Consider the following 25,883-nt stretch of genomic DNA (forward strand, 5'->3'; position numbering starts at 1 on the left):
ATTTCTTCAAACAGGGCATCAGATTTGAGAACAGCTTTTCCCTTTTAGTTCCTAATGTTTTTTAGCCACTAAAATGTGAAGGATTTAGCATCTAGATCTGCATATGCTTCTCTAAATTTGTCCAAAACCTAAATTAACTTGCAGAAAAAAGTATCGTTGATCTGCATTCTAGTACCATACTACCATGTGAGACTTGGGCCTCTCAAGGACCATTTGAACCTAAGTTGCCAAGGTACCTGCACCCAAACCCTGGGTGCACAAACCCTTCCAGAATCCCCATCTCTTGTCCTAAGTTCAAGAAGTAGAACATCCCCAGAAGAACCCAAATGAACCCCCCCACCCTCAAGTTCAACTTGTTGCTTCCTAGTCACTAAGGACAACAGCCCAAATTGGGTAGAGAAACCCCAAAAATGGGTGCCCTGCGGTTTTTTGAGGGTGCAACCTCCACTAAAAAAATAATTTTTTTGAAGTATTTTTTTAAGTAAAAATGATAAAACCCCAATCCCTCATTTTCCTAACACAAACACGCAGTCAAAACACCAAAAGCAACCTCTCATTATTCCAATGTTCAACCAAATTTCTGGTATATGCAAAACCATGAGTGAGGAAATTCCTTTAAGGGACACGTGGAGACACCCTGCAAATTGTAGGAAGCATCATGGAGGATGTTCAAATCTTCTAGTGATCGACCAGCGTCCACAATGACAAAACATAATTTATGCAGAAATACCCTAACTAGTGATCGACCAGCATCCACAACTGTAAACTCTACACAAACCCCACCTGGAACAATATCTAGATTTCCTTGGGACTCCAGTTGATCTCGGCTTGAATTTGTACCTACACAACTAGTCTCGGAGTTGTTATACTCTTCGACGTTCTGTCTTGCTACAGGAGTCAACAACCCAGGAGTTTCAGATCCACTAAAGTTTCCTTCAAGAACACTTCATAACTTTCGTGGGATAAATTACAAGAGAACGTACAGGAGGCGCCTTTGATCTGCTCATGAGTATGATCTCAGAAGGAATTGATCAATCTCAGTAAGTTTGGATCACCAATAGAGCTATTTTAAGAGTCTCGACCTGTGACAAAATGCTTCCAGAACATTGAACTATCTTGGAACCGCATCAGAATCCTCTGCTTTGCACATAATAACAGTACCCTTTATGGAGTCCTGCAGATGGTTGGAAGTGACCTTCGCTTGGCTTCAGAACCTTAGAAATAGCACTACAAAATGATTCCATGAAATATCAGTCTTGATCTTCCCATAAATTTGCTACGATTTGTCCTAACAAATTCATATAACCTCACGAGCCAATTCAACTTAGGTGGAAGTTGTCCTTGTTAGTCCTTCAGATCAGAAAACACCTTTGATAACCTGTGTCGAGACAAAGTAAACAAATAGAAGATGCAAAGAGTTTTATCAACTAGGGTGGAATCTTTCAACCACCAAAATTGATAGGAGAGAAGGGGTCTTAAAACCGTCAAAGCCTCGGGCTCAAGAAAAACAGAGACAAATTGATCCATAATGACGATTCAAATGAATCCAATCCTCTTGAATATATAGATTTCTTTGAGGGGTTTTCTTTACATAATTGATTGAATAAGCTTTACTCCAAGCCCCAACTTTGGGTTTCTTCGCCCAGCTGCCCCAAAACTTGCCCAACAGCACGAATTTTGGGGTTTTCCCCCTTTATGAAGGACTATAGCTTACAGGGATTAATAGGCTATTTCGTCCCATAGGCAATTAATTTCCTGGGGACATTACAATCCCCCCTTCCCGACATTGCTTGCCCTTGAGCAATGACAAATCATCCTTTTCTGCTTCTGCAATTTGATCACCAAAAGAATGGGCATTTCTTCTTCTCCAAGATATCCTTGATTCTGCCACATGATGCTTGTTTACATTCTCTTAAGCAATATGACTATATTCTTTTAAGTCACCTTCAACAGACTCATATCCAGTGACCAATCCTTCCAGAGAGCTTTTTGTAATATTATTGCAATCTTCATTTGCATCATCATTTGAACTTGAACTGGACTCAACCAGTCTACCATCAACTGGACTGTCAGATTTTATATGACTGTTACCATGCAATGTGAAATCTTTCTCTCCAACAAGATGGCATAGTTCACCGTCTATGCCATGACAATCATCATACTCACTGCTTGGTGTTACCTTTTTAGTTATGCAATTGTCACATTCTGTACATTGCTTTTCAAAATCATTAACACTGACGTCAATGCCTGATTTGTGATCACCTTCGCCATCCTCAATTTCAGAAAACTGTCTGAAGAGATTATCATCACTGATGTTGATATCCAGTTCAATCAATGGGGTTCCTGCAATGTTAGTGCATTCCATTTCTATCCCTTGTTTGGGAATCACACTGGGTTCAATATCTGACCCGTTCAGTGTGCTGTCAAGCTCTGTTTTACTGCCACTATCCAAAGCAACAGTGTCAACCTGAATAAAACAGAATGGCTCAATGTCACCACCGGGGGTATAGTCAAAATCACTGCACTCCACACTTTCATAAGCAAAAATTTGAGTGCCAGTTCCACCATTACCACCTTTGCCATCCTCAAAGTCATCAAATCACTGCGCATAATCATTTATAGTGACTTCAGAGACAGATTTATTCCCAAGGATTCCTGAAATAATGTTGTCCTTTTCTTTCACTTCACCTTTGTGACATGAATCAAACTCCAATGGTGATCCACTTGGTAGACCATCAGATTCTGGATGACCGATGCAATTAGAACCCAAAGCATTTGGTGGAATAAAACATTGATTTTCACTGTCCTCAGTTTCACTGTACCTGTAACAATCACTTGTTTCAACATCATGGGGAGAAGCATCAACATGGTTGTCAACACTGACATCCTCAACCTCTGCATATTGTTTTATGGAATCATTTGCCTTTACCCTTAGGTCCATTTCATGAAATTGGCATTGAAGACCCTGAGCATCAGGTCGAATGAAACAGTGGTCTTCACTATCCTCAGCCTCATCTGCTTCAGAATCATGAACAGAAACATAAACATCTAGACCATGATTGTCATCTTTCAAAACCTCAACTTCAGCAAATTGTTTCTTGGAATCATCTGCATTTACCCCTAAATCTGATTCATAAAAACCATATTGAGACCCCATACCATCTAACGGAATGAAACAGTGGTATTCTGTGTCCTCTGTTTGATCATACTCACTGCAATAGTCTGCTTCAACATCATAGGAAGAAACATCACCATTCAGCCCATCAACATCGATGCCTTTCTCTTCTTAGAAGTGGATATTCAAGGGTCCTTTTTGATCTCTTGTCGAACGCATTTGAAATAGGTTGTATGAATCTTCCAGGTTATATGCTTGACGAACAGATATATGGACAGAACTTAAATTATGGTGATCCTGATGCTTTCGCATCTGTGATCGTAAATATGCACGCTTGTTGCCAAATTCAATCAAGACTGGAGCCTTTAAGAGAGATAGAGACTTCTCAAGTACGCCAGGGTTTTGACGGACAAAAGCATTCAAAAGCCTCCTGTGCCTTTCTGCAAACTTCATTAGAGTGATACCCTTCTCATGTACCTTTCTCTATGCAGTTGGCAAGGACATTGACAGGAAAGAAGACTCAGATGAACTTGCAGCTTCTTTTACCTCACTAGCAGTAGCACTAGTGTATTCTAGCTGTGCAGGTGTTATTTGATCGTGTTGCAACCTTTCACATGTTACAAAAAGTGCTTCAATATATGGCAAGACCTTTTGTGTGCCTGGTGGCAGAGGAGGTAAAACCCCATTTGAACCAAAAGACACAGACACAGTAGCCAATGAAGATGACATGTTCTTTATCTTAACGATGCAGAGATTCAAAAATTGCCATAGAGGTTCAACAGCTGAATCTAGCCTTCTAATTATAGTAACAGTTTCATCGTGATCTTTATCAGGCCATACCTCATCATCATTTTTTTTTGTTAAGTGAAGAAACAAGAGGGGCTCAAGGCCTACAGTACCCTAAGAATTACAGCACCCGAGAACTGGAGTTCACCCTCTGCAACCTTGCTTATTCTTTCTTCACATGTCACCAACAATGATAATAATCTAAACTACATTTCAGGAATGCTGGGCAGCACTGTTCCAAGAACGACTTTCTTTTCAGCAGCAGAAGTTGAACCCTGAGAGGTCATTTCCAAGGCTGGAGTATCAAACAGTGCATCAGTTGTGACATCCTGAGAAGAAGGTTTTGGATCTGGATCTGTAAGCTGAAACTGAGACTGCTTATTGACTTCAACATTGTTCATTATGACTGTAAGGAGACCCATCACCTGTTCGAGATGGGCAATGGTTCTTGGATAGAGGTGTTGATTAAAAAGTTTTGAAAGTAAAACTATAGGAAAATTACCTGTCATCTCTTTATTTACAGTTTCTGGTGGCGTCTCCTTAATCATTAAAACTTTACCCCTGTCCATAAGCTGATCTTGTTGAGGTTTAGAAGTTTCTGGTTGTTCTAGATAGAGTAGAAGATTTGCAACAAGTGGATGCTTTTGAGCCACATGACGTGGTACCAAAGGTGGGACTTCATCTGAAAACTGTGGCTGTGAATAAATCACGTGACCAAAACAGTCATATAAGTGATAAGATGAGATGCTAGTTGAAGAGGGCGCCTTTTGTGCAAATCCTTCCACATCTAGGATCAGCATAACCGGCAGAAGCTGAACCAATGTAGCTCATTTAGCACTATGGGTACATACATTAAATAGGAGGCGCTGCGGTGGACCTTTATAAACAGCTCCATTCAGTGGCCCATCCTCTAATTCAACAAAAGAATCATTGCCTATTGTACCACGTTCATAATCAAGATGTTTCCCCAACCCTATCTTATTTACACAATCAAGGGGTGCACTAGTTGTGGCAGCTAAAGTTGGCGTTCCATCTTCCAGTTGATGGTTGGGCAATCCATCCCAATCATTATCTTCAGAACAGGATGCTTTAGTTACAGGGCCTCCTGATTTCAAATCTTCCATTTCACTGCTGGTAAACAAATAACGAATAAAAGATGCAAAGAGTTTTATCAACTAGGGTGGAATCTTTCACCACTGAAATTGATAGGAGAGAACGGGTCTTAAAACCCTCAGAGCCTCAGGGTCAAGAAAAACAGAGACAAATTGATCCACAATGATGATTCAAATGAATCAAATCCTATTGAATTTATAGATTTCTTTGAGGGGCCCTCTTTTCTTAATTGATTGAGTAAACTTTACTCCAAGCCGCAACTTTGGGTTTCTTCGCCCAACTGCTCCCAAACTTGCCCAAGATTGGGAATTTTGGGGTTTTCCCAATTATGGAGGACTATAGCCTACGGGGATTGATAGGCTATTTCGTCCCATAGGGATTTAATTTCTTGGGGACATTACAGATGTTTCTCCCTTGGAAAAAGATCTGTCACTTCTTCTGCCTTCCATCTTTTTGACCACTACGTATCAACGACCCATAGCAGTACACCCCCTTTTTCGCAAAAGGGATAGCACCTGATCAATGTGTTTGTGTCGTCCAGCTATCATCATTAGCTTGACTTCCAAGATGTTATGTAAACCCTTTCTGCATATGTATAATGTAAATAATCCCAGCAGATCCTTGTCATGTATGTAACAACCTAGGTAAACCTCCTTTTCTTGTGACGATCTCCATTCTGGGAGGTTTTTTGTCTCACCGATCTATTCTCGGATGGTCGGCAGAGTTTTCCTCCAATCTTACCCCAGAGCTGGAATGGATTTCGTCGTTAGGATCTTAGGCAAGTCCTGGTGTTCTAGATCGAGTCTATGTAAAAGTAATTTGGGAATAATCCTAACTATTTGGTTAGGTTATTTTATTACAAATTGTTTGGTCTGCTAGATTATATTTGTGTCGCAGAAATGGGTAGTCTGTGAGGGTATATTACAAATGGGTTTTCCCCCTTCTGATGTAAAAAATATGAAAATCGTGATGTAAAGTGTCTTGAGGGTTGGAAAAATAATTTATCCCCTCATAGGTTAATTAATTAAATTTTCTGGCCAAAAATTAATTAAAATTCTAAGCCAAAAATATAATTAATTCTAGGTCCTAGGTAAATTTAAATTCTCCAAAGGCAAAATCCCTCGGTCCTTAAAAAAAAAAATTTAAAAGGTCCCGGGACTATGTTATTTTGCTAAATTTTAAACCTTTGATCCCTGGGGTTAAGTCAAAATCAATTTTTTGGAGAAATTAACTCAAAAATTTTATTTTTGAGTTAATTAAAACGCATTTAATTAAAAAATTCGAATTTCCTCAAGAATTAAATATTTCGACGGATAAGATTAAAAGAAATTTTAATCTTCATCAACAGTCGAGATTGCTTTGACGAAGATCACTCAAACTAGCCGTTGGAGGATTTATCTTTAAATAAGAAGTCATTTGTCAGTCGATCTATCCCACCTTTGAGTCATGTGCTTAGCCAGAAGCTCTTGTGTAATCTTTTTCTAGATAACAAAGAAAGACTTTGGAGTTAAGTTCTACTAGCATTACTCTTCATGGGAATACTGTAGGATGTGTTGTTTTCATGCATAATTTTTTCTAAAACCATTGATGATAGCTTCTAAAGAGTGATTTGAGTACAGGTATCTTGCTCGGTCGCTGGGGTTTGAATAATAATTTAAATTTTGAACGTAATAGCAGGTATCTCTATTTGTCTGAGTTATATTATTATTTTCTCGCTCTAACTTTAATGGTTGGATCGAGTTTTGCAAGGAAATCTTGATTTTAGATCCTCGGGAATTAGGGGAAGTTTTCAGTTGGACCAGCCAACTCTCGATCTGTGTTCCTGAAAAAGCCTAGCTAAATTAGCTCTGGACTTATCATAAGATTTTATTGGCGATACACGAAGGGTTTCGAGTTAGCACCTCCTTTAAAAAAAAAAAAAAAACTTTTAATTTTTGTGCAGCATAATGATAGATTTGGCTACTTAGAGCCTTCAGCTTGTAATTATTGTAATTATTTAACTGGGTTTCTATGTTTTCTTTTTATCATTGTCTATATTGTTTTGGGTGTTTTGTTTTTCTTTTTTGCAGCTACAAATCTGAAGGAGAAATTTTGTTTGAAGCCAGATCTAGGCCCTGGAGGGTAAGATCTGGCCTCAATATCATTTTGCAGGGACATTATTTTCAGTCTAAGGGTTTTAAATTCAGATCTAAGGTCTTCTGGTTGAAAATTTTTAAACAGAAATGTATTGGTTCGAAATTTAAATTTTTCTGGATTTTTTCTGGAGTTTTTGGGCTACCATTTTTCTGCCTGGAAGCCTCTCGAAATTCTGTCGCTGTCTCTTGCTGCATTTTTCCATCATTTTTGCTGCATTTTTACTCTGGAAAAAATTCACAATTCATTTTGCTGCCGGGGTTTTTTTTTCATAAACAAAAAATTTAAAACATTTAAAAATCTAAAATATTAAAAAATTTGGTGACGTTGATTACGAATGAAATAAATCAAAATAATTTAAGCTTTCACATATAAAAAATTAAATTTTTATGTGGCCTACGGCCCATAAAAATTTTAAATTTAATTAAGTTCTTTTGATTTTTATTTTTGGTCACATTAAGAAAAAAAAACATTTGCCACATTAAACTTTGCTTCATAAGCTTAGCACATTAAAAATTTACCTAAGGGATAATTAAAATTCTAATCTAAAGTTCCTTGGTGTCTTTTTGTAGAATTTTGTGGTATTGATTTCTCTATTGCCAAACGCAATTAATGTTTCAGAATCATATCTAAAAATTGACTATAGGAGAAAGATAATTTGTTCTAGATCTGAGTTTATTGAAGAAACTTATTTTAAATCTAGAATCATTGCTTAGCAGTTAAATTTCATAGCTCTTCATGGTATTTAATTGCTAGAATACCTTGCATGATAAAGTTTTGAGCATTTACATCTAATCGTTCATGATCGTCACTTTCGCCACATTTATAAATTGCTCTGGATAACCTGTTTTTATTTAGTCTATAGTTAATTGAATATAAAGGCACTAGTCTATAATTATTTCTATCTTGTGGTTGTGTCTTATTCGTATTAATTGTTTGATCTATTCATCTCAGTTAACCAGGACTTGTTTACATCCATCAAGTTGTTCAACCTTAAGTCTCCTAGAGCATGTGTTCTACATGCTACCCTCATTCATCAACCCAGGAACTACCCCCCTTGACTTGTCTAGGAGAGAGTCTAAACGGAGTAAGGATAAGAGTGACAGCCCTTACTCTAAGCGTTGTCGCAGTGCCTAGACACTTTATGCGACAACACATCTCACAATGTTACTTTGTATCTTGATACCTCAATCTGCTACAGCGAGGAATTCCTTGCTCTTGATACAGGTTCATAAGGTATAGTCTTCTTAGCATGTTCTCAATATTTAGTGTTTCGTCAAGGTTTCTTTTGTCTTCCTAGGAGGTTCTATGCTTATGTGTCTTGGCCAATTTGCATCGATACTGCAAACCAGTTATTGCTAAGAGCCTTGTGCACACTACAATCTCTACAAGTTTTTCAATGTTGTATTCAGAATCAAGACGATGCTGAAGATTTTACTCCAGTAACAACCCTACAAACCATACAAGTTGATTTTCTGCAGGTTTTGCGTGGGAGACCCTTGAAACTTTTGCATTTTCTCTCATACCCGAAAAATTCCTAATAACAGTGTAGCCTCTAGTTTATTAGAACGTATGGCTGTAGCTACCACTATACACTATTGTAACTGGCAAGAGGGTGAATTTGGTGGGAATGACTACCAAAATTTTGAACCTCAAATGCTTAACATGACAGAAACCAGCTACAACATCATTGAATCTAGCTAGAACCAGCAATATAATTAAGACGATAGGCATGTTTATTTTGGAATAGGGCTTCCAGAATTTTAATTTAAATATCAATAATTATGAGGCGGATGGTAGGGATTTAACCTCCATAGAATATTCTTAGTAGTAGTCATAGGTCAAAGGTTGAAATTTATCTCCAAAGTAGTTCTACCCTTCTTACCCTTTTAAATAAATTGATTAATTAAAAAAAAGTCATATGAACATGAGTTATGGTTTTTTGGGCATGTGGTATTAGTAAGCCATGGTATTGGCCTAGGGAAAATTTTAAGGGAGAAATTTTGAAAATGGGCTATTTTTTGGACATTTTGTGAAAAAAATTATTCGCCAATTTGGATTAAAAACGGCTATTTTTTACATATATATGATTAAATAAATAATATCCACCAAAAAATTACCAATTTTAATAACAAATTACATGTTTTTTATTGAATATTCACCTACATTCTATACACATGAATTTTCAAATTAGAATAGTCACCTACAATACTATATATAGGAAAATATTTAAATACTTTAAAAATACCCTGTTGGCCCATGGTATTGTAACAAAGCCTATTTATAGGTTGAGAATCTCCATAAAGTGGGGTGGAACAGGTTACAGGTGTGAAGGATGTTTGGGTGTGAGACTTTGTGGAACAATGTCTAAAAAACACACGGTGTAAAAAGGAACTGCAGAATGGCATGCAGTACTCTACTTGACTCGCTGGGGGCTCTGGTTAGCACGAAATCCAATGTTGTTTGAAGATTAAGGGATACCTTCCTTCCAAGTCGCTTATCAAATTAGAGGACAGTGGTCCAGGAATCTGATAAGCAGTTGCAGGATATGATAGTTAATGAGGAGGTTTGGGTTCTTTTAGTGGTTGAAGTGAAGATTCACTGAAGGAAAGTAGTGCTGGGTGCGATTTATTTCTCTCTGAAAGTCACTCAATTAAGATGAAGGCCTGAGTTAGGACAAGCTAATGGCACTCCGAATCTTGCTAAAAAGGAGCAATGGAGATAAATGTTAGGAATATATGAGTATTTGCAGACTCAAAGTTAATAATCAATGGGATGAACAGGACTGGTAGGCTTCTAAACATTCGCTTAAATCCCTTGGGTGATCAGTTAAAGGCTATAGCAAGCAATTTTGAATCAATTTCTCTCTCGTGCTTTCAGAGAACAGAGCACAGATGCAAACAGACTCAAAAGGTCATCAGGTAGATGAAGGAAGAGCGATATATGATGAAAACAGAGAAGGAACTGACTCTGCTTATGAAGCAGATTCTTCTAATGCAGATATAATAACTCTTCTGGAGAGTTCGATAGTAGCTTTTCTTAATGTTTTTTTCCTTTGACACGTGATATATATCAGCTCTCTGTTTATAACTTTATACTAGATGGTATGGTTTTTTATTTGTTTAAACTTTACAAAACTGATCTTGTTAAACAGTTGTGGACTCATCTTTGGAGGGTTGATAAGGGTTATTTTTGGATAGTAATAGTTTCTGAAGATGCTCTTTTGGGATCGAAGCATAAAAGGTGGATTTTGAAGCCCCTTTACTTTGATATGTAAGTGTGACAGCACATTAAAAGTGTGATTTCCTTTCTTCTTGAATAGAAATGGCAATTTTTCCTCAAAATAAAATAATAAAACTATAAAAAAAATGAGCATCAACTTGCACCAAACCGCTGCTGAAAAAAGAAAGATTAAATGCTTGAACCTGAACTGATCACACCACAGCCAGTAACAGCATGGAATTTAACAGTCTAAGCTATGCCCTTCATAAAAAATGAGATAGTGACAGCCATGTAATGAAGAATGGAGTTAATTTCTAAAATAGTGACAGTTGTTTAATGAAGAACATAGCTACTTGTCATTAATGCAGAGATAAGTACATAGCTACTTGTCATTAATGCAGAGATAAGTACATAGCTAATTGTCATTAATGCAGAGATAAGTACATAGTTAATTACTACTAATCTCAAAGCTAATGCTACATGACTATTGTACATGCTACTTGCTTTCGTATTGAAAAGCTACAGTGTTCATTTCCAAAATAGTCCTTTCCCCCCAACGGTTGGTATAAGTATATTTCCTTTATATCTAAAAGTTCTTTCACACCAAGCATCTTCCTAAACCTTTCAAATTTGTTCTTGCTCTATCCCCAATGAAAATATGTGCTGGCTAATATTGAGACCTGCAATAGATCAAATCATTCTTCTTGTTTTGCACTTGCTTTCTGATGTAGTGATTGAACTTCAAAGTGCTTGGTCCACTGATGAAGCATAGGATTCTAATTTCTAGCCCACTTGTCACAAATCAAGTTCATCTATCCATACTGCTATGCATAGAATAAGTGTTTTCTAACTAAATTTATAAGAAGGCCATGACCCTACCAGACCCTCCTGCAGCTATAAAAGCGAGGCCGCATCCAACCAGTTTCTGCCTCAAAATTCCCTGGCATCACAAGGTCCACACCAAAAAGGAAATTTAAATATTCGTCCTGTCACGAATCTGATGTCAGAAAATCAGGCATACTGTTGTAAATAGATAACAATTGTTAAATCCAAATAACCAAAAAAAACTTTACCTCGCCACCAAAAAATCCAGGACGAACCCTCCTATTCACCGTAGTTGACAATGTCACATCATTAAGTGAACAGAGGTATGCATCTGGCTACAATGGTCAAATACACAAAATCAGCACAATGCCACAAAGTAGATAGTCAACACTTCTGTTGAGATGGCCACAACGGAAAATAAGATGCTTCAGAAACTAACATCGACTTGCAATCAGCTTACAAAGAAAAAATTACCTGACAAATAATTTCTCCACCAAAAGTGGCCAGATCAATCTAGAAGGATTCCAATCAAATCAGAAACCAGAAATGAAAACAATGTCAATAGAAATCTGATTTATGATCAAGCTGAAAAGGAGGATTAAATTTCATAGAAGAGAATAAAGCTATTTTTAAGGTGCTGAAGTATACAAACACAAACCGGAAGTATTCTTGCAAGAGACGGTGCTGCCACTCCAACAAAACCATCTTGGGAGCCAGAATTCACAAAAGCGGTGGTTGCAAAATTCTTCCCAAAAAACCATTGCCATATACCACCTCCATTCTCTGGAGGCAATATGTTTTCCATCTGAATAGATCCAGACATATAGCACATCGTACCTGCAGTGTATTACTTCTCAACCCTCAAACACAATAAGACACTACATTCTCTTCCTAAATCTCCATACAGCGTGAATAAATTAACTCCTTACATGTCAACACAATAAACGTCAAAGTTGCATAAAACAGGAAAAGAAGGGCAATTACAAATCCAAAATCTGCAATATGTACAAGCTTGAAAATGCAATTTTCAAAAATAGCAACCAAGAAATCCAAGCCTGAGAATCTTTAAAACCAAATAAATATTGATGGCAGATCAATCTTAATAGATTAAACTCTTGTGCTGATATGCTTACTAGAAATAGAAAAACAACAAAGATTGCAATTCCCAAGAAAAGCAATCATAACATTCAATCTATAAAGGTGTGTATGACAATCCTGATGAGCTGAAACCAATATTTGGAGGCAAAGAAAGTTTTCCAAGGCAATGCTATTAAATATAACTTCACCTTTATCAAAGCATCAGAGTTCGGTAGGGAATAAAATAAGTTTGAATCATAATTGAAACAAAATAGCATTGACAGTGAGTGTACATACCAGGCTTGGCAATGACTTTCTCATGTGGTTTTAACATAATCTGTCAAGAACAAATAGCCCTATTAATATGACAAAGACTTAAATATACACAATCCTATTGAATCAAGATCCATCAAAAGTAAACAGAACGAAAGCAGCATCACTCAGGAGCTCACACCTGCAGTATCTGAGCTTCTCCACCCAATATCTGGAATGGAGTTACCGCTGCCTGTGGACTCTGTGAGAAGAACCCCAGTCAACTCATTTCACAAGTCACCCACTAATGAAGGAAATTACTGTCCATATATAATAGAACAAAACTAAATGGCATGATTTTCTGTATATACATAACAGCAATACAGATAAATAAATGAAAGCTAGTTTTGGCTCTTTTAGACCAGAGTAAGCTCATGATCACAAAAAGAAACCAACAAATATGAAAAATAAATCACCAGAAGCACAATTTCTTTATAAGGGAGAAATTGCTGAATAAAATGCAATGCAGTTGCTATTTAAAAGAAGCATGCTGAAATCCTGAAAAAGTAATGCAGGTGAAAATGGGGGAAAATTGCATACAGATTTGAAAGTTCGCAGACACAAAGCCATATGGAAGGTGAACACTAAGAAAAAAACTTGAAGTGGACAACATTTATACATCAAACACATAAGCCTGCCATACTTGCTGTGAAGTTGTGAACATGTCTGCGAGCGCTCCTAATATTCTTGGCATACTTGCTGCTACATGCTTGCTTCCATGCTTGCTTCCTTTTCCAACTCAATAAATTCTTAGTTTTGTTGCATCTTTCCCTTGCATGTTTTATTTAGTCTCTACAGATGCCTACTTACTTTTTGTTTACATTGATGCTGTTATTGTTTCTCACTATTCTTGTTATGCCCTATATAAGCCCCATGTTAACCCTAAAACCCTTTATTAAGCCCTATATATTGAATGATTACATTTCTATTGTTATCACAGAGTGGGTCTCACAGACTCCGAGTGGAGACAGATCACCACATCGATAGGGCAGATAGGATTTGCCAACTCTGCCACTTACTGGAGATAGAGACAGAGACACACTTCATCTTCGGCTGCCCTGCTTACTATGAGATTCGAGGTCGTTTCCATTGTCTCTTCAGGTCTTCTCAGACTTTGACCAGCTTCCTCAAATATGTTGATCTGAGATGCCTTGCACTTTATCTCCAGGAGGCCTTCAGATTTCGGGCCCGTTTTCTTCAGCCCCCCACCAGATTGGACACCACGCAGAAGATCACGGACTTCTTTAGGGCGCTACCATCAGCGCAGGGCACCAAAAGAACCATTGACCGACCCACAGACACTGAGACCAGATCAGTGCGGTCCCGGGGGGGCCGACCCACCAGACTGCACCAGCGCTCCAGGATTGGATCCACCCCTGGGAGGCGCCCTAGAACCTCCAGGCGACAGCAGCGACAGCCCAGTATGCCCACAGGACAACAGACTTTGACAAGCTTCTCTCAGTTTTCTTCTCTCGACCTCGGATGTTAGGAGTAGGAACTAGACAGGAGACTCCTTTTTTCTCCTTCTCCTTCTTTGCTTCATCGCAATGCTTTGTTTCGAAGCCAAGAGCTTCTAGCTTCTACATTTACATTTACTTAGATTATAGATGTATTTTTTGCTCTTTAAAAAGAAATGTTAAAGGGGACCGTTTGGTCCACTGGCTTGGCATGATGTAATCATTGTAACCGACAGTCCTGTTGACCTATTATGGTCATTTGTTGGACAATAATAAAATTATCTTATCTTATCTTATATTGTTATGTAGGCTAGAACCTTACATGGCTCTATTTTATTATAATTGTATCCTTTGCCTCCTATATATATACACTAACGATACCTAGTCTTAGAATCATCAAATCTTGTCTTATACATTGTAAAAGGAGGTTTCACCCTTGAAGTGGACTATAATTATTTGTTTCCATCACTTTTAAAGCACAGTTCATAACATTTGGTATCAGAGCATGCAAACCTAGGGTTTTACTACTTCAAACAAGTCATTGTAGCATTTTCGCTATAACTTTTCTTCTGAGATGTTTCAAATGGTGAAACTTTGAGCCTATTGAGAAGTGATCTTAGGGAACATCTGTTTAAAATTTCGGATTTTGGGTCATTATAATTTCAAAGGTATATGCTATATGGATAATAGGGTTTGAGATTGGTTCCGAAATCTATTTCAAATGAGTCTTCTCAGCATTTTTGCTATAACTTTTTCCAGTCCATTTTAAACAGTGAAATTTGGAGAAAATCAAGAAGACGTCGCAAAGTACATCTGGTAAAAATTTCAGATTATGGTTGACTTATACTTTCAAAAATATACCTTGTGGAATTTAAGGTTTCTAGATGATCTTGAAACCAGTGTCAAACAGGTGATCATGGAATTTTCACTATAATTTCTTTTCTAGAAAGCTTTAGAACATGAAAGTTTAGAAATATTCAAACAACATCTTGAAAAACACCTAGTAACAATTTCATATTTTGGGCCACTATACTTTCATAGATATTCCCTGAGGAATATAGAGTTTGTGAAAGGTTCTAAAGTCAATTCCAAACAAGTGAGCTTGGCATTTTTGCTATATCTTTTTTACTGCGACACCTCAAATTGTGAAACTTGTAGAGACCTGATGAGTCATAACAAGTACCTTAGGTAAAAAATTCATATTATATTTGAAGAATTGGACATGTGGCACATTATACAAGCTTTCTCTTGGGAAGAGGCCAAAAATCAGTAAGTTTTAGGAAATTATTAAGGAATTTAGACTTCTGTGATCCATAGCATTGTTTAGATAATCTTCGGCAAAATCACATAACCAATCTTTTGTCGACGCGTTTCGAACCAACCAGTGTGGTTCATCGTCAGGACAAGTTGAAGAACAGATCCAGCTTAGCCTGTTTAAATAGCTAGAGCAGAGACACCAACGGTTACCTGGCGAAAGGTTGACTCAAGGAACAAGGTCAAAATTAGTTATATAAGGTAAGAAATACATAAATATATCAATTATAAATAAATCAAAAATAAATAAATATATATAAATTTAGTTAAAATTAGGTGTGAGATAACCAAATTAATATATAAATATATAAATAAAGTAATAATAAATTATTTATTTATTTATTTAGGAAAGTTACCATAACTTTCACTTGGCACATCAAATTATGGTCAGACCCATGGAATTGTAGAGAAGACATATCAAAGTATTATAGAACAAACTTCCAAATTTAGAAGGGCTCAAATTTCAGAGATATATTGAGAAACGGGCCATCCATTCATACAAGACATATCAAAGTATTATAGACCAAACTTTCAAATTCAAAAGGGCTCAAATTTCAGAGATATATCAAGAGAAAAGTCACCAATCATTCCAAGGTATTTGGAGAGATACCTAAGATTCTTCCACCTGAGATGATCACCATGCTATTCATTTGCAACCTGGAAGTGTACCGCCTAACATTAGGCCTTACATATATCCATACACACATAAGAGAGAGCATAAGCATATGGTTCAAGAAATATTAGAGGCTGACATCATTCAACCTAGCGAGAGTGCCTTGTCTTCACTAGTGGTGATGGTTATATAAATAAGGAAGGTTCATGGCATGTATCCAAATTACAGAAAACTCAACAAAATGACAATCAAAGATAAGTTTCCTATTCTTATTATTGATGCATTATTAGAGGAATTGCATGAAGCAATTTCCCTTCCTAAGTTGGATCTTCGTTCTAGATATCATCAAATCAGAATGAGGCAAGATGACATTCCCAAAACAACCTTTAGAACACATGAAGGTCATTATGAGTTTTTGGTTATGCCATTTGGAGTTACAAATATACCTTCAACATTTCAAAGCTTAACAAATTCTATTTTCAAACCCTTCCTTAGAAAAATTATGTTAGTGTTTTTTTATGACATTATAATCTACAACAAATCTTGGAAAGAGCATGTATAGCATGTTGACAGGATCTTAACACTATTGGAAGGGTAACAAGTTAACAACTATATGAAAAGCCTTCCAAGTGAGCCTCAGGGGTTCAAGAAGTGGAATATTTAGGTCATATTCTATCCCATGAAGATGTCAAAATGGACCCTAACAAAATCAAAGCTATTAGGGAATGGTCAGCCCCCAAGACCTTGAAGAAACTAAGGGTTTTTAGGATTGACGGGATATTACTGCAAATTTGTCAAAAATAATGGTCAAATAGCAGCACCTCTAACAAAATTATTGAAGATGAAAGCATTTGCTTGGAATAAAGAAGCAACCAAAGCTTTTGAAAAACTTAAATGTCAAAAATTACGGTCAAATAACAACACCTATAACAAAATTATTGAAAAAGGAAGCAATTTTATTGCACTAAAGAACCAACCAAAGCTTTTGAAAAACTTAAAGAGGATATGTGTACAACTCCCCTCTTGGCGACACTTGCCTTCACAAAAACTTTCGTTGTGGAATGTTATGCCTCAAGCCATGGCATTGGTGCAGTTTTGATGCAAGAGGGAAGGCCCCTTGCCTTTGAAAGCAACGAACTTAAAGGAAAAAACTTACTCAGACCCATCTATGAAAAAAAACATTGGCCATACTACATGCAACTAAGAAATGGTATCGCTACCTAATAGGAAGACACTTTAAAGTAAAAAATATCATGATAGTTTGAAATAATTCTTGGAACAAAGACTTTCTTCAAAAGAACAACAAAAATGAGTTACAAAGATGTTGGGTTATGACTTTGAAATTATCTACAAAAAGAGAAAACAAAATATTGCCGCAGATGCACTCTCAAGGAAAAAGGAAGACACAAAGGGTTTACTATGAACTATTTTCGTTCCATAATCTAACTGGGTGGAAGAAGCAAGGATAGAATGGAAGCAAGATGAGAAGATATGCAAGATCATTCACCAACTATAGGAGGAACCCAATGCAGTAGAAAAATTTATGTGGAAGAATGCTTTGTCGTGGTATCAAGATTGCTTATACCCTTTTAGTGAGGCCGAATTACCCTGTTTGATGCCAACTTGGTGTGGAGGTGACTAATAGTTTACTTAACTCAGTAATAAATCTTTTTACATGATTCAAAAGCCCAAGAAGGGTCTATTTTAATGGACAATGACTCTAATGACTTAAGACAAGACCTAGAAGTCCTCAATGGGGACTTTGACCTAAAACATTTCATTATGACTCAAATACAATTTATAAAGACCGAACCTAGTTACATTCTTCAACAGGTTATAGCACAAAATAAGATGAAACAACAAACAGGTTAGCATCGTAGTGAAATGGAATTTGAAGTGAGTGATTGAGTATTTGTGAAACTACAACCATATAAGTAGTTGTCCCTCAAGCAACAAAATAAGGACAAGAAATTAGAAATTAGCACCAAGGTATTATGGCCCCTATAAGGTGTTGTGGAGGATTCGAAGTATGGCTTACAAATTAGTGTTGTCTCTATCTTCACGAGTACATCCAATCTTCCATGTTTCTTGCTTAAAGAAAGTAATTGTTGACAAGATCGAAAGATCCCAATCCAGACTATTTTATTAAAGTTTAATGAAGAAAGGAAAATCATGCTTGAACCAAAAACAATACTAGAAACAAGGATTAAGAAACTGATAAATCGAGTAATTATTGAGTACCATATCAAATGGAAGAACCTACCAATGGAAGAGACAACATGGGAAGATGAGTTGTTTATGGCATGCACAAAACCCAGAAATAGTCAAGTGTTGAGGACAACACTTGTTTGAAAGGGAAGGGCATGTTAAGTCCCATGCTAACTCTAAAACCCCTTATTATGCCCTAGATATTGAGTGATTACATTCCTATTTTTATATTGTTATGTAGGCTAAAACCTTTCATGGTTCCATTTTATTATAATTGTACCCTTTCTCGCTTATATATATATATATATATATATATATATTGAGACCTAGTCTTAGGATCATCAAATCTTGTCTTATATAATGTATTCATTGTAAAAGGAAGTTTTCCCCTCGAAGTGGACTGTAATTATTGGTTTCTTATCATTTTAAGGCGCAAGGTTTATAACAATTCTTCTCCACAGTACTTTGTACCATTTCTTTCCCACTTATTGGATATGGAGATGGTACTTGTACATTATGGAGTAAACAAGGGTTAGATTTACAAGCTCAGTGTCAATGAGGGGAAGCATTGGCATCAAAATAAACTTTCATTGCTTTAGTCCCATTAAAATATCCATGCACAATAAAATATTCATAGAGAGACATTCAAAATGAAAATATGTGTCTACATAACATTTTTTACGACCATCAAGGGCTTCCCTTGAATGGAGACGCTTACATGTGAATAGAGTTTCAAAGCCTAGTGGTATCTTTTAAATATGCCCATTTTGTATCACCCAACCATTTTTGTAATGAACTCAATTCCTCTAGGTGCATTCTTAGGGACGAGGTCATCTTTTGAGTCAACAGATAGAGAGAGAGAGCTTATCACTTCAAATATCCATTTCTTTGTGATAAAGGCTAAATGTATCACTGCGACACTTCCTTCCAAAGCGATATGGGAGACATGCTACCTCTCTTCCTCGATGTTGGCAAAAGGAGAAATTCATGCAATACAAGGTTGATATAACACTCCAAGGAGTCTTCTTTTACATTACAAGCCAAGTCTTGGACTCTGTATCACCTAGATAAGGTATTCTACAGCAACATAGATTACATGTTGTGTCAAAAGAGCCTTCCTTAGTGACAGATGAGGATTGGCTCTTGCTTTCTTTTATTGCTAGAAGAAAGGGATTCACCAACAGGGTATCATGTCAATGGTAATCTTGCAAGTGACATGGAGGACTTATAATTTATCACAATGGATTTCATTTCCATAGTAATATCTTGCCATGCAATTTGGGTCACTAAGTAGCATTGTTGGAGTATTGTAAGGGAACTTCTTCATGATAGAGGCATATGGCAATTGTGAAATAAAATAAAATAAAAGAATCACTCAACCACACAACTCCACAAGTGCACTTGCCACTGACTAATAAATGACATCCATCTTCAAAATATAGATATGTACATATGTATCTATCTATGTGTATGTGTAGTGTGACAGAAATCAAGAGCCATTGACTATCTCGCGCCTATGTCGCGAGCTCAATTCCGAGTGGTCAGGAGTTGCCCCATACTCTCAAAGCGATAGAATGAATTTGGCACAAATGAGGAAAATAGTAAAAACCTCAAACAACACTCCAATTATATATGAAATGAATAGAAGTCCAAATCACATCCTTTTGGATGTATCCTACTACAAATGTTATTTGAATTTTAAATAGGCTCAAATATCACTCTATTAGATTGGTAAAATCACATAGTGAAACAAACTCAATGGTGGCCTTGTCGCTAGCACCATAAAATTGACAAAAGGGGCAATGCAAGTACACACACAGAGGGAGGGAGAGAGAGAATGAGTCATCCCACATAGTAGGCGATTGATACCATCAAACATCCTTGTAATAAAGAGATCTCTATATGCACAAGTATGTGCATGTGGTACCCATTACACTGAATGGGAATGCAATTCGCCACAAATTGGCCTTCAAACATTCTTGAACAAGGTTATCCCCCGAGAATACAAGGTTGGCTTATGCAACTATATAGTTGGTTAGTCCTGAGATGGAAATGCCACTGCACATGCTTGATTATATAAGCTAGATATGAACCCTAGAAGGACCCTAGAGTGGCAAAGAAACCCTTAGGATTCTAAAATAGACAAGATATATGAATTCTCAAAAGATGAATGTTTGAGAACCCATAATTCTAGCCAATCCCTAACAAAAGTTGCAACTATCCTACCCAAAATTACACCTAGCCATAGGAAAGTATTTGAGGAAAATTGTGACAACACAGGGGTGAACCTGAGGAGCATTACCACACTCCCATGGCCTAGGAGTTTAAACTGGCCATAGGAAAGTATTTGAGGAAAATTGTGACAACACAGGGGTGAACCTGAGGAGCATTACCACACTCCCATGGCCTAGGAGTTTAAACTGGCCCCTTGAATAGAATGTCAAGGAAGAATTGAATGCATTAGCAAATATATTACAACACCATGTTAGAGGTTCTATGAAGATTCAGGCTTGCTAAGTCCTCCCTCAAGAATTTATTATGCCATATGTTGGATTTTTCATTAAGCCAATTCAAGCCATATTTCAATTGTGACACCCATCCACAAACCAAGTGTTCAGATTTTCAATGCCATCTTCAGAAATACTCTTCATTGACACCATTTCTCCAGCCAATATAAATTACTATCAAATAATCATGCACAATAGATAACATTTTAATAGACACTATATCAGATGTATAAACAGTTGGAGAACATCAATTACAAAGAAATGTAGAGACTTATCTGGAATGTTCTCCATACCACTAACGATAGGTGTGTGCCTTTCCACCCAACCATAGGCTCAGTTACACTTATTCTTGCATATAGTTGACCACCCCCTAGCTAAGCCATGATACCACCAAGGAAAAGACTCAAGTTCTCAAGGAAAATTCCATCTATGAAAGCTACTCTCTTTCATAGGTAATAATGGCAATCACCTTCTACAAATTGGGCTAGGACTTCCATGAATTGTCCAGATGCCTTCCTAATTGATTGTGACGACACAAGGGAGTCCCTTCTTTGCCAATGTAGTACTTTAGCAACCTCCAATCTCACTGCTTTCTCTTCAACCAAGCTAGCATCATATTCGCAATCCCCTTTTTCCCAACTCAGGTTTGGATTTCCTGCACCAATTAATAGTCAAATTCAAGATTTAATCTATCCAAACACTCATTGATGCTCCCCAATTGGATTCAACACCATTTGGGCACAAGTTGACTACCCTAGGAAGTTCTATCTACCAAAGAATATCAGCGAAAAACCCACTCACGAATCAGGTCATTTTTCACTCGTGGGTGTTATTTGCTCTCTACAAACTCTACCCTTGCATTTTACAGGCCTTCAGTACCCTTTATACTTAGCAAACTTGCCCATTCAACCCCCACATGCATTCCCCTTCTCCATCCAAGGAAAACCCACGATTTTCTTGGCCTTTGACAAGGGATTTCGTGGGCCAATCACATAACTCAAGATGGGTATTGGTTGTACCCATCTCTAACCATTCTCAGTTGCCCACTCCATCTCCCTGCTTCCATAACTATGAGTGGTTGACTACCCAACTACCAATTTTTCTTCATTAATTGATTTTGGGTGTGGGAAGAAGGGAAATAATTTCAAATTCAAAATTTGGCATTTGGAAAAATGGGCTTTTGGCTATGGCTATTTTCTTGACATGCGAGGTGATTTCCCAACCCCCTCACTGATTGTCGCTCGTGGTATCATGACTAGTACCAGTGTGCCACCCTTCAATAAATTGGTTGGCTATTTTCTTATTTAATTACTTAATGGAATACAATTACATAATTAAATTTTGGTCCATAATAATTAGAAAGTCACCAGTGTCTATGTTGCGACTTACAATGACACTAAGTCATAATTATGATTACAGATTAGTAGAGAACGAGGTGTTCCATTCCCCTCCCCCTTAAAGGAACATCATCCTCAGTGTTCTATCATTCACAAATTGACTTTATATAGTGAAGAAATCTAGGTATGCCATTTTCATGGCATCCTTCAGTTCCTATGTGGCTTCATCCACTCCATAATGCTTCCGATGTACCTTGACCTACGCAATGGCTTGGTTCCAAAGCAATGTCTCCTTTCTATCTAGTATGTGTTGAGGCTCTAGCTAGAATTCTCCTTATGACTCCACTTGAATCATAGCCTAATGATGTGATTAGAGTCATAAAAATATTTCTTATGCAAAGACACATGGAATACATCATGAGCTTTAACATCAGAAGGTAATGCAAGCCTGTATGTCACAAGTCCAACTCTTTCCAAAATCTCAAACAGTCCACAATAGCAGGGCACCAACTTGGCACAAGTTCCCATTCTCAAGGAACTTCTCTTAGGCTTGACCCTCTCGAAATACACATGATCTCACACCTTAAATTCCATGTGGATTTTGTTTCTATCTAAGTAACTCTTTTGGCGATCTTGGGCCACCTTCAATGGTCAACCTCTACTTAACCTGTAAGACTTCCTATTCCATTTCCTTTAACATGTCAAGTCCAATTGTAATGTGATCCACCGAGTGGTCCCAACTAGTCAGAGTATTGTACTTCCAGCCATATAGTGCCTCAATCGAGCTCATTTTCAACAATTCTTGGTAGCCATTGTTGTATGCAAGCTCTACTAAAGGTAGATAATCCTCCCACTTCGCAGGTTTACTCATTACATACAGGCAAAGCATACCTTCTAGGATCTGATTTGTCCTTTTTGTTTTCCTATCCATCTAAGGATGGTAAGCCGTATTGAACACTAACTATGTTCCAACTGCTTCAAACACTGCTTTCCAAAACCTTGAGGTGAACTTAGCATCTCGATCATGCACAATTACCTTCGACATACCATGTAGGTCTAAGAATTTCATTCATGAAGATCTTAGCAATATCAATTGCCTTATGAGTGGATTTTCTTGGAATAAAATGAGTTGCTTTGCTCAGCTTGTCCACTACTACCATTATGGCATCATGTTGCTTCACAATCTTCGACAACCCTCTAATGAAGTCCATGGTTATGGTTTCCCACTTCCATTCAAAATCAGAAGAGGTTGTAACAAGCATGTCAAATGTTTATGCTCAACCTTAAACTTGTTGCCATTCCAAACAACTTGCAAAGTATTTTGCAACTCCTATAGCTTTTGCATGGTTGTAATCATCTTTTGATTAATCGAGGTGTTCAAAGTAAGGCTTTTGTGTAGTTCATTAATGATGAGTGTTTTTAGTCTATCGGATTCTGGTACATACAGCCTATCATGGTACATCAATAATCCATTCTTAGTCAACTAAGATCCTATACACCTTGGTCTTTCAATCCTTTGATGCAGGAATTCCTCAACGTGTTTAAAATGTGCATAATTCTGCAAGGCATCTTTTATCTTAATTTTCAAACCAATCTCTCAAGTGTTGATCATTGCCATGTGTAATTACTTGCATGTCGTGGCTTAAGGCATCTACCATATGATTTCCCTTGCTTTTTATGTGTCAGATCTCAAAATCATATTTGCTAATGAGTTCCAACCACCTGGCTCATCAGAAAATCAATTGGGCCTAATCAAATAGATATTTCAGCCCATTGTGGTCAATCATCAATACAAACCTGCAGCCAAGCACGTAATGCTATCACATCTTAAGGGAATGGATAATAGCTATGAGCTATACGTCGTGCATGACATAATGTTTGTCGTTCTCTTTGTGCTTCTTGGACTCGTAGTTGATTACATATATGTCTTGTATGAGGACTCCTCCTAGCCCTTCCTTGCATGCATCAATGCATACCAAGAAATCTTTGTCCATATCTGCAATCTTCAATACCAGTGAATTGGTAAGGAGATACTTTAGCTGCTAATAACTTTCTTTGCATTCCCTTGACCAGACAAACTTCACTCCTTTCTTCTACAATGAAGTAATCAAGTGGCCAATCTAGATGAATATCGAAGAATAACCTATCAATGCCATGAATGATCTTACTTCAATGACATTCCTCAGGGCGAGCCAATCCATCATGGCCTTTATCTTGTCAGGATCTACTATGATCCCTTATTCATAGATCACATGACCCAAATAGTGAATTTGCTTCTAGTAAAAGTCACACTTGTTAAACCTAACATATAATTAATGTTTTCTTAACAATTGCAATACTATCCTAAGGTGTTCCTTGTGCTCTTCCTTAATCTTTGAGAAAATGAGGATGTCATCGGTGAAAACCAATGCAAATTTGTCCAAGTATTTACTAAGGATGTTGTTCATCATGCACATGAATGCAGTCGGGGCATTGGTAAGTCCGTTGGGTTGGAAATGTCGTCTTGTGAAAATATCTTCTTTAATCCTGACTTGGTGGTATCCCAATCTTAAGCCTATCTCAAAGAATACAATGGAACAAATCATTGATCCATGGCCAAGGATACTTGTTCTTAATAATCACTTTGTTCAATTGTTGATAGTCAATACATAGCCTGAGAGTGTTGTCTTTCTTCTTCACAAACAAGGTTAGTGCTCTCTAGGGGGATACATTGGGCCTAATATGTCCTTTGTCCAATGTCTCTTTTCACTGCAACTTCAGCTCCACCAGCTCGAGTGTGCTCATCCTATAAGGTACTCGGGGTAGCAGTACTGTTCCTAGCATAAGCTCTATTGAGAAGTCCATATCTTGCTAATCCTAGTATCTCTTCTGGAAATACATCCTGGAATTTTTGTAATATGAGATAATATTTGAGCTTCACCTCTTTGATATCTATGGATTCTAATACATGAATAGCATGTAGTTGGCATCCTTTCCTATAGCATTTCTTCAGATGCATCACTAATATTTGTATTACATTCACAAGTTTTGATATGCCTCTAAGAGTCCTAAGATGTCCATTGGCATCCACACATTCTAGGGTCTTGCTATAACAATCCAACTTGACCCAGTGCGTTGCCAACAAATCCATGTTGATAAAAACATCATATCAACCTAAGGGCAATATATTCAATATCGCTTGCATGTGTGACCAATTAACTCCAATTAGGCATATGCCCACTAACTCAATCACCTTCCTTTTAGTCTCTGCGACTAGCTGAACTAGCCACAATTTCTTGGCTTATTTTTATGGACACAAGCATCAATAACTTGAGGCCCAACATAACTAAGGTAAGCTCCAGGGCCAATCAAAATAGAAATATGTCTTTGAGTGATTATACCTTCTACTTCAAGCATTGATGCCCGGTGGTCTGTTTGTCAATCCTCCATAGCTATGTCAATTTGAGGCATCGCTCATGCTACATCATTAATAGTAGTAGCTTCTTGCACTTTATAAAGCCTCTTGTTGTCATCTTGCCCATGGGGACAGTCTTGAAGTAGATGCTCTTCTCCATAGCCCCAACACTTCAAGGGTCCCCTTTTCTGGTACCCTATTTTTCCATCCATGATTTCCATTGGTTTGATCTCATTTTGCATGGGGTAGTTTTGTTGGAATTTTCTTTTAGTTAGGTAATTAATCTTCGCACCCTTTCCCAAAGTCTTAAATTGTTGCAGTTTGAATCTCCTCCTTCAATCCAGTGTTGTCTTTCTTCTTGCAAGACATATAGCTTTGGTCAGTGTCTTCATTGGTCATAACAATTCTTGGCCTTTCATATCATATCATCCAAAGTCTTGGGCTCATCAAACTCGATTTTGCCCTAGTAG

General features: G+C 37.3%; 1 protein-coding gene across 4 annotated transcripts in view; it reads right to left on the reverse strand.

The window, feature by feature from the left end:
* Positions 1–25,883, reverse strand: part of LOC149181448 (uncharacterized) — an 84,171-nt gene that overhangs the window by 33,432 nt on the left and 24,856 nt on the right. For 2 of the 4 annotated variants that reach the window (XR_016257008.1, XM_089416620.1), the window contains exons 2-7: positions 12,726–12,785; positions 12,569–12,608; positions 11,853–12,031; positions 11,669–11,707; positions 11,443–11,529; positions 11,249–11,309 (exon numbers count right to left, since the gene is read on the reverse strand). Coding sequence is in view for 3 of the 4 variants with exons in the window: in XM_089416620.1 (XP_089272746.1) it covers positions 11,249–11,309; positions 11,443–11,529; positions 11,669–11,707; positions 11,853–12,031; positions 12,569–12,608; positions 12,726–12,785 (466 nt within the window). In the remaining variant the exon portion in view is untranslated. Of the gene's footprint in view, positions 1–11,248; positions 11,310–11,442; positions 11,530–11,668; positions 11,708–11,852; positions 12,045–12,568; positions 12,609–12,725; positions 12,844–25,883 lie in introns of all 4 variants that reach the window. The other 2 variants (XM_089416622.1, XM_089416621.1) reach the window with 2 other exon arrangements.

The sequence above is a fragment of the Pinus tabuliformis genome, chromosome 3_2 (genome assembly GCF_031772625.1).
Source record: "Pinus tabuliformis cultivar Carrire ecotype Pingquan chromosome 3_2, CPIR1, whole genome shotgun sequence".
Classification (NCBI taxonomy): domain Eukaryota; kingdom Viridiplantae; phylum Streptophyta; class Pinopsida; order Pinales; family Pinaceae; genus Pinus; species Pinus tabuliformis.